The sequence below is a fragment of the Chiloscyllium plagiosum genome, chromosome 47, assembly GCF_004010195.1.
Source record: "Chiloscyllium plagiosum isolate BGI_BamShark_2017 chromosome 47, ASM401019v2, whole genome shotgun sequence".
Classification (NCBI taxonomy): Eukaryota; Metazoa; Chordata; class Chondrichthyes; order Orectolobiformes; family Hemiscylliidae; genus Chiloscyllium; species Chiloscyllium plagiosum.
Window position 1 is genome coordinate 79,821 of NC_057756.1, and position 10,347 is coordinate 90,167.

Genomic DNA, 10,347 nt, shown 5'->3' on the forward strand with positions numbered 1-10,347 from the left:
CTTCCATCCAGCCAATTCCTAATCCAAACCTCCAACTCACCCTCAATGCCATATCTCCGAATTTTCTGCAGTAGCCTACCATGGGGAACCTTATCAAACGCCTTACTAAAATCCATATATACCACATCTACCGCTTTCCCCTCATCAACCTCCTTCGTCACCTTTTCAAAGAATTCAATAAGGTTTGTGAGGCACGACCTGCCCTTCACAAAACCATGCTGACTTATCCTTGATCACATTATTCCTATCCAGATGTGCATAAATCCTATCCCTTACAATTCTCTCTAAGACTTTGCCCACAACAGAAGTGAGACTCACCGGCCTATAGTTACTAGTACCAACAATTGTTGGTCTCACCAGCAGTGCCTATGTCATATTAAATCATATATATATTGTATTTGTATGGAGAGAAAAAGAGACAGGAGGCCTTCTAGAGGGAGTATGTGTCGAAATAGGAGGTGATTGGTTCTGAGAGGTATGTGCGATGCGGATTTAAGGTTATCATGAGATCAGCAATTATCTTATTGAATGGTGGAGGAGGGGCTGAATGGCCTCTTGCTGCTCCTGATTCGTATATTCGGAGAGGGAAGGTTAGAGACAGGGAGGTTGTTGGGGCAGGGGGAAAGGTGGGATATATATGTATATATATAGAGAGAGAGAGAGAGAGAGAGAAAGAGAGAGGGCTAAAAAGGGGGAAGGGTCGATAAAGAGAGAGAGAGAGGCTGGAAGTGAAGGTGATCTTGACCACATTTACATCTTCCTGGGTAATCGCCCCACCCCGAGTCCTGAAGCATCGATTGCTATCTGTTTCTGTTCTGAATTTCATCAGCCACCCATACTTCTGCAGGCTGGAGAATTTTAAAGATTCTCAGTTACAGAGTCATCGGGCACAGAAGCAGACCTTTTGATTCAACTCATCCACACCCATCAGGTTTCCCAAACTAAACCAATCCCGCTTGCCTGCATTTGGCCCATATCCTGTCAACCTTTGCTCTTCATGTACTTATCTTAATGTCTTTAAAATCTTGTAACTGTACCTGCATCTACCACTTCCTCCTCTGGCAGTTCATTCCAAACATGAACCACCTTCTGTGTGAAAAATTTGCCCCTCAGGTCCCTTTCCCGAGAATGTTTAATGGATTTGAAATTTTATGTGTCTTCAAACCTTCGTTGTAGCTCATAACTTGATATTCCAATGCTCTCTCAGGCTGCTCCCTCTTGTTCTACCCTCTATAAACCCAAGGTCATCTGAAAGGTGTCTGAACTCATCATGTATCTCAGTCCCCCATCAGCCCCGTGCTCACTGAGTCACATTGGCACCAGCCAAGCAATTCAAGGCATTGGTTTCCGTTCCTGGCCTGATCATTGCCCCTGTCCATCTCTGTACATTCCTCCAGCCCCAAGATCTCCGAGATCATTGTTGTTGGAGAAATTTGCCCGATAGGTTAGAGATCACAAAGCACAGCTCAACGTGAAACTGACAAACAGTTTATTACAAGCAATATCGCTGGGAGAGAAACTGACTAGGCTGACACAGCACTGACAGTCTGTACAGGTAGATCAGACTTTCTCTTCCCAGAGCTGAGGATGAGACCAGTTTTTATTATAATGCTGCACAATAAGGCTGATTAAGAAATGGGGAACATACAACGTATCTGCAAATGGAGTAATCTAGTTGCAAGGATGCTAAATGGAAAACAGTTATCGGATGAATGTCCTATTCCTTCACACAGTGGAACATCCTGACAGTATCGATGGTTCCATTCCTCTTCATAGGTAGGTGTTAATATCTCCTCTGAAGTGGTGAGGTTCTTTCATTGTCCTGTTCCTGGAGCATATCCTTTTAGGTGCCTCTCTGTCTGACGTGCTCTTTGTGTGGCTTTGGTATTGCTGGGTTGTGAAGCTGCCCTTGGGGCTTTGAGATATCTGTGGTTTGAAAGCACAGCGCAGATACCACACCGGGGAGACTAAGCATCGGGGAACTCTGTGTTAACTTGTAAAGTGCTCATGCTGTTTTGTTTCACCTGCCCAGCAGTGCTGTGCCTCCCCATGATGATTGGCTGCTGTTACCTGATCTCAACAACCTTGAGCCTCGATTACAGACTGCTCCTAGTCTGTGAGTAAACCCCACACTCTTGCATGCTGTGCAGACTCCTCTGTATTGAATTCTCTTTCAATCATTCCCTGTGTGTCTGTGCAACTTCCACACCTCGCCACGGTCACTGCCTTTTGGATGTCGTCAATAAATACTGTCCTGGCTTATATTCCTCACGGGCTTTCTCTGATTTGCCTTTCCGCAAGCTTACTTACACTTCCTTTTCAACTAAACTTTCAATATCGTTCCTCATGCAAGTTTCCCAAATCTTGTCATCCTTCTCTGTCTTATCTCCAGGCATATGCAGGTCCTAAAGTCTGATCACCTGGGCCTTTAAAAGACTCCCACGTCAGATGTGGATTTACCCCCTCCCCCCCCAGCAGCTGCCCTAACCTCATTTCTCCAGTTCCTACCAAATATTGTTGTAATTAGCGAATTAGCCTGCCCCCAGTTTAGCACTTTCATCTGAAGGCTAGTCTTATACTTAACGCTAACTATTTTAAAAGTTAACTAAGTTATGATCACTGTTCCCAGTATGCTCCACCACTGAAACTTCAATCATCTGGCCAGGTTCATCCCTCAATACAGTAGAGAGGGAAAGTTCAAAGTAAAGGTACAAGGGGTGTGTTTTATATAGAGGGCAGTAGATGTCTGGAATGTGCTGCCAGGGAAGTGGTAGAAGCAGATACAATAGCAATGTTTAAAAGGCATTTAGACAGACACATGAACAGGCAGCGAATAGAGAGATAAGGACCATGTCCAGGCAGATGGGATTAGTTTAGAATGGCATCATGGTAGTGTTATATCATGGAGGTTAATTAAAACCAGACACCCAGAAAAATACACCTCGTAATCTGTTAAAAGTATGAGGGAGTGGAAGAGAACTCCTAATTTCCACGATTTATTTTCCTAACTCCAGTAGCGAACACCAAACAAAACCATTAACAAACTGAAATCCCATTCCCCTAACTGAACACAATCCTATTACCACACTGCTCCAGTAACACACTTATTACCTTGACTTCATCTTAAATCCACACAGTCTCTGTCTTCTCTGCTGCCTTCGATGTTTTATCTGCTGATCTCCCTGGTTCATCGTCTTTCTTCCATTGTGAGTATGTTTTACAAGAAAAAGGTACCTTTTCATATAGAGTGCTTTCTAATTTCTTTGAGAGTAAGATTTTAGATGGGCAGTTAGCTCTCTGAGTGTACAGCAATTGCTCTGCTGTTCTGTGGCAGTTGCTCTGACCAATTTTCATTTATACCCCCAACATCGTTCCCTGTCATTGGTCTGATATTGTCAAAACAATAAATTCAAACTTGATTGGGGTTAATTTAAGCTAGTTGGTTAAATTCAAATTGTTGTCAAAACAGCAACCAAAACTCAGGTATCCATTTCATGGCCAATTGTTACATGTATCTATTTTGGAACGTGTTCTTCCCCAGCCTTTCCATTTGGGCAGCTGAGCCTGCACTTGAAGTTTACTTCAATATCCAGAAAACACTCTCTATTTTAAAGTGAACATACATGCTTTTGGCCTAATAACAGTTGACACAGGTAGGATATAGGGTCTGTTCCTGTGTTTTATTTAATTCACTCATGAGATGTGGCTGTCACTGGCCAGGCCAGCATTTGCTAATTAGTGTGAAGTTTTGGGTCTGGAGTCACGTTTGGGCCAAACCAGGTAAGAATGGCAGTTTTGTTCCCTAAAATAATCTGACAACCAAGAATGGTTTAAATGAGTTCTAATTCCAGATATTTATGGATTTCACATTTTTGGAATCCACCGTCTGCCATGGCAGGATTTGAACCCAGGTCCCCAGGCTCTCTGGATTAGTAATACCACTAGGCCAACATCTGCCTACTATTTACATTATCTTTGTGCTGGTTTGTGAAAAGGATGACTTGTTGTAAAGACCAGATTTTAGCAATTTTGTATTTCCATAATTGTGGTCTGAATTGAGAAAATAACTGTTTGCTGACTGGTTTGACAGCAAGTAACTCGACCCTCATTGTGAGTACTGTTGGCATAGCTATGGGTTATAGCATGTTTGCAGACAAGCTGGAGTCAAGGGCCTGTGTATTGATGAAGATGCATCTAGAAGTGACTGGTTTGCAAGCTGGTGAATCAGTGACAACCATGTGATCGGCAAATGGAGTTTAATGTGGAAAAGTGTGAGGTGATTCACTTTGGAAGGAATAACAGGAATAAAGAGTACTGGGCCAATGGTAAAATTCTTGGCAGTGTAGAAGAGAAGAGAGATCTCGGTGTCCATGTACATAGATCCCTGAAAGTTGCGACCCAGGTTGATAGGGTTATTAAGAAGGCATGCAGTGTGTTAGCATTTATTGGTAGAGGTATTGAGTTTCAGAGCCACATGCTGCAGCTGTAAATAACTCTGGTGCGGCCGCATTTGGAGCGTACCGTTCTGGTCACTGCATTATAGAAAGGATGTGGAAGCTTTGGAAAGGGTTCAGAGGCGATTTACTAGGATGTTGCCTGGGGAATGGCGAGAAGGTCTTGTGAGGAAATGCTGAGAGACTTGAGGGAAGAAAGTTGAGAAGTGATTTAATTGAGACATACAAGATAATCAGAGGGTTAGATAGGGTGGACAGTGACAGCCTTTTTCTTCAAATGATGATGGTTAGCATGAAGAGACATAGCTTTAAATTGAGGGGTGATAAATATAGGACAGATGTCAGAGGTAGTTTCTTTACTCAGAGAGTAGTAGGGGCGTGGAACGCACTGCCTGCAACAGTAATAGACTCACCAACTTTAAGGGAATTTAAATGGTCATTGGATGAAAATGGAACTGTGTAGGTTAGATAGACTTCAGATCAGTTTCACAGGTTGGTGCAACATCAAGAGCCGAAGGGCCTGTACTGCGCTGTAATTAGATTACATTACAGTGTGGAAACAGGCCCTTCGGCCCAACAAGTCCACACCGACCCGCCGAAGCGTAACCCACCAATACCCCCACATTTACCCCTTACCTAACACTACGGGCAATTTAGCATGGCCAATTCACCTGACCTGCACATCTTTGGACTGTGGGAGGAAACCGGAGCACCCGGAGGAAACCCATGCATCCACGGGGAGAACGTGCAAACTCCACACAGTCAGTCGCCTGAGGCGGGAATTGAACCCGGGTCTCTGGCGCTGTGAGGCAGCAGTGCTAACCACTGTGCCACCGTGCAGCCCACTGCCACTGTGCCGCCCACCAATGTTCTCTGTTCTGTTGGTTCCCAGGTAGAACCAGCCAGAAGCACTCTCCCTGTCTCTGCAGTAAGCCACTTTAAACCTGAAGAAAGCCAGGTTTTCTATCTTTCTGTCAGCAGTTGCTGTAACTTTTAATAGATAAGTTGGGCGCTTTGCCATCAGTGAAATAGCCACCCTGTGCCTCATACAAACCAGAGGCATTATCAAGATTCTGAATAAAACCTGAATCATAGAATCCCTGCAGTGTGAAATCAGGCCATTTGGCCCATCAAATTCACAGCGATCCTCTGAAGAGCAACCCACCCATATCCCTGAAACTGTGCATTTCCCCATGGCTGACCCATTTAGCCTACACATCCCTGGACACTATGAGCAGTTTAGCATGGCCAATCCACCCTAACCTACACATCTTTGGATTGTGGGAGAAAACCAGAGCAAACCCACTCAGACACGGGAAGAAGGTGCAAACTCCACACAGACAGTCGCCCAAGATGGAAATTGAACCCGGGTCCTTGGCGCTGTGAGACAACAGTGCTAACCACTGAGCCACCGTGCTGTCCCAAACCAGAATCACTTCAGCAACCTTTGTGGAAGTTGAGTTCTTTCTCCAGGCGTTGGGTGGTAAGGGAGTGGCGGTGAAGGAGGCCCAGGATCTCCATGTCCTGAGTAGAGTGGGAGGGGGAGTTGAAATGTTGGGCCACAGGGCGGTGTAGTTGATTGGTCCGGGTGTCCTGGAGATGTTCCCCAAAGCGCTCTGCTAGGAGGTGTCCAGTCTCCCCAATGTAGAGGAGACCACATCGGGAGCAACGAATACAATAAATGACATTGGTGGATGTGTAGGTGAAACTTTGATGGATGTGGAAGGCTCCTTTGGGGCCTTGGATGGAGGTGAGGAGGGAGGTGTGGGCACAGGTTTTGCAATTTCTGTGGTGGCAGGAGAGGGTGCCAGGACAGGAGGGTGGGTTGTTGGGGGGCGTGGACCTGACCAGGTAGTCACGGAGGGAACGATCTTTGCAGAAAGCTGATAGGAGTGGGGAGGGAAATATATCCCTGGTGGTGGGGTCCGTTTGTCGGTGGCAGAAATGTCGGCGGATGATGCTGTTTATGTGGAGGTTGGTGGGTGGAAGGTGAGGACCAGGGGAGTTCTGTCCTTGTTATGATTGGAGGGGTGAGGTTTGAGGGCAGTGGTGCGGGACATGGATGAGATGCGTTGGAGGGCATCTTCAACCACGTGGGAAGGGAAATTATGGTCTTTGAAGAAAGAGGCCACTTGGTGTGTTCTGTAGTGGAACTGGTCCTCTTGGGAGCAGATACGGTAGAAGCGGAGGAATTGGGAATACGGGATGGCATTTTTGCAGGAGGTAGGTTAGGAAGAGGCGGAATCCAGGTAGCAGTGGGAGTCGGTGGGTTTGTAAAACATGTCAGAGTTGAGTCGGTTGTCATTGATGGAGATGGAGAGGTCCAGGAAAGGGAGGGAGGTGTCAGAGATGGTCCAGGTAAATTTAAGGTTGGGATGGAACGTATTGGTGAAGTTGATGAACTGCTCAACTTCCTTGTGGGAGCATGAGGTGGCGCCGATGCAGCCAGCAAATGTAGCAGAGGAAGAGGTGGGGAGTGGTGCCGGTGTAACCGCGGAAGATAGACTGTGCCACGTAGCCAACAAAGAGACAGGCATAGCTGGGGCCCTGAAGTTTGTCCATCCCAGTCCGACACCAGCACCTCCAAATCATGGCCATCAGCTTTATCATTTATAAGTCAGGGTTTAATAACTTTGTAACGAATGTCAATTCATATTGAGTGAGGCCACGTGCTCCTTCCTCTCCGCCAACCTGCTTGAGAAGACAGGAGATACTGGACGTGTTTTAAAATCTTTAATTTTTGTGACAACTGTGGGAATAGATTCCCAGTGAGGAGTGACGCCCAAACTGAAAACAGAGTAAGGAACTTGGAGAGTTTGATGGAAGGGTCAGTGCAGAGAGGGCCAAATGGTGTGAGTTATCAATGGCAGTCTTCGTCTTTTCAGGTCATGGGATCGGGCTGACAATGAGCCACCATCACACAGCAAACAGGAGCAACATCCTGAAGTACTTTGAGTCAGCGCTGAGGGGATCACCCCGTGAGAAGGGCCGCCCCCCCTCGGCCGTCACGAACACGCGTCCTGCACCAGGACAGACCTGCAACGCGGCCGTCAAAGTGAAGCGCAGGAAGACGCGGCGAGAGCTGAACCGTGCCAAGTTTGGCCGGGACCTTGACGAGAAGCCACCTCGACGCAAACCCTGGGCTCAGCGAGCGGGCAAAGCCAGCGGGTGTCACTGCCAGCGGGTCAGGGCTGAGCCGGGGGCTGCTGCCAAACCCTCCGCCTGTTCCAGTTGGGTGATCACCCAGAACCGCCTCACCCAGCGGCACCTGGGCATCTTCAACAAGGAGGTCAAGTCTGTCGCCGCCGAGAGGCTCCCCCTGAGCGACGGGCAAGGTGATGCCGGAGAGCCTGCACCCCAAACTGCCAAGGACGCCTCGCTGGGCGGCACACCTCTGCCAGGGAAGGAAGTCACCCCGCTGCCGGCCCCCGTGGAGGAACCGAGGTCCCCGACACCAGAGCCAGCGAGGAAGGGGTGCCAACCGACAGTCACACACCGACCCCCCGCACCCGTCGACGAGGTGGCACAGAAGCTCCTCCGGGCCCTGGGCACCCAGCGGGCATTCCCAGGTCAGACCCTGGTGCGGCAGACGCAGCAGCAGCTGCTGGAGCTCCTGGTCAAGAGGCATGGACGCTGGGCAACGAGGCTGCTGGAGGGCAACACTTCTGCCACCAACGCCCCAGAGATACCATGTAAGAGCAGCCCCTCGCAAATCAGTGTGACCCCCTCCGCCCCCATATTGCCCCCTTCACAGCTGATGGCACTGTCACACAGACAGACAAAGGGAGGTAAATGCCAAGGCGTAGCCTCGCATGTGGCTGCTATTCTGAACAGAGGTCCTGCAGTGCGGAAAGTGGTCATTCGGCCCATTGAGTCTGCACCGACCATCCGAAGGGCCGCCTGAGGCCCAGTCCCTCCTTTCAGCAGCAATCTATTTGCAGTTTTTCCAATCAGATTGCCAGAGTCCGCTGTCTGCAGTGGGATGGCTCTCCTCACTGGGCAGACCAGGCACAGCCCGGGGTGACGGATTCACAAAGCAGCCCCGCTCAGGCCATGACATGAGCCTGACCTTGCAGTCACCCAGCGTTGCAAAGTCCTGCCTGGTGTTACTGTCCGCGGCTCACCGTACTGTGAGCCCAACAGTGAAGCCCAAAGCAAGCTGCCGAACCCAACTCCCCCTTTCCTCGCGGGCACTCTCCAGCCTCAGGACTCTACATGGCATTTAACAATTTCAGCGCGTAAGCCTGTTCTTGGTGCTGAATTCCCCCCCCCCCTCCGCCCCCACCATTTTGTCTGTCTAGTTTTGCTTTGATTTATTCTGCTGTTAACACCCACACCGTGTCCCTTCACTATAATCATCACCAGCCCCCTTCCCTTTCGTTCTGTGATCGTATTACTGTCGAATCTCCTGATGTTCTCTCTCTTTCTGATTTTGCTGCAAACTGACTGAACCCACTATGTCTTCTCAGGGCCACATTCAGGCACCGACCCACCTAAAGGGCACGTCATTGCCAGTAACACCTCACCTTCGGGGGACCAGCTAACACAGAAGACCTCCCTGGTCCGCAAGGAGCGGGATTGTGAATTTCCTGTGCATTCAACACCACTGATGGTAACAGGACCTTTTGAAGGGAGATGTCTGGGATTGGTGCTGGGTCCCCTTTTGTTTGTTATTTATATAAACGATTTAGATGAGAATACAGAAAATGGTAAGTAAGCTTGCAGACGGCACCAAAATTGGTGGCATAGTGGACAGTGAAGAAGGTTACCTCAGATTACAACGCGATCTTGACCAATTGGGTCAATGGGCTGAGGAGTGGCAGATGGAGTTTAATTTGGATCAATGCGAGGTATTGCGTTTTGGTACAACAAACAAGGATAGTAGTTAAAAGTAGGGCCCTGGATAGTGTTGTAGAACAGAACACGGAAACAGGCCCTTCTGACCATAATCCCAAACTAAACTAGTCCCACTTGCCTGTGCTTGGCCTCCAAACCCTTTCTCTCCATGTCCTTATCCCAATGTCATTTAAACATTGCAACTGTACCTAGGGGTTCAGCTATATCATTCTTTGAAGTTTGTGTCACATGTCGACAGGGTGGTGGAGAAGGTGTTCAGCACACTTGCCCTCATTACTCAGAGCTTTGAGTATAGGGGTTGGGAACATCATGTTGAGGTTGTACAGGACGTTGGTGAGGCCTCTTCTAGAATACTGTGTTCAGTTCTGGTCACCCTGTTACAGGAAGGATATTATGAAGCTGGAAATGGTTCACAGGAGATTTATGAAGATGTTGCCGGGTCAGGAGAGTGTGCGTTAAAAGGAGAGGCTGGATAGGCTGTGACTCCCTTCACTGGAGCACAGGAGGCTGAGGTTTAGAAAATCATGAGGTATATCGATAAGGTGAATGGTAGTTGTCTTTTCACTAAGAGTGGGGCATTTCAAGATTGGGAGCACATTTTTAAGGTGAGAGGAGAAAGACACTTTTTTTACACAGAGAGTAGTTCGTGTGTGAAATGAACTACGAGAGGAGGTGGTGGATGTAGGTACAGTTGCAATGTTTAAATGACATTGGGATAAGGACATGGAGAGGCCAAGCACAGGCAAGTGGGACTAGTTTAGTTTGGGATTATGGTCAGAAGGGACTGTTTCTGTGTTGTCTGACTGTGTGACTAGGTGGGGAGAGCTGTGACAGTCTCACTGTGTGATCTTACCCAATATCCTGCTGATAGTTACAGTCTGCTGAGAGCAAAGAAAAGTGAGAAAGAGGTGTGTGTGTCTGTCTGTGTCTGTGTGTGTGTGACTGCATGTCTGTCTGTCTGTGTGTGTGTGTGACTGCATGTGTGTCTGTCTGTCTCTGTGTGTGTGTGACTGTGTATCTGTGTGTGTGTCTGTGT

The 10,347-nt window shown here is 48.1% G+C and overlaps 1 protein-coding gene across 1 annotated transcript in view; it reads left to right on the top strand.

Annotated features, from left to right (window-relative positions):
- The first annotated feature begins 1,754 nt into the window (after nt 1-1,754).
- The window catches only part of LOC122544255, a 9,914-nt gene continuing 1,321 nt past the window's right edge, over nt 1,755-10,347 (top strand). Inside the window, exons 1-3 of the mRNA XM_043683332.1 lie at nt 1,755-1,776; nt 7,340-8,146; nt 8,924-9,066. Coding sequence (XP_043539267.1) covers nt 1,755-1,776; nt 7,340-8,146; nt 8,924-9,066 — 972 coding nt within the window. The remainder of the gene's footprint in view (nt 1,777-7,339; nt 8,147-8,923; nt 9,067-10,347) is intronic.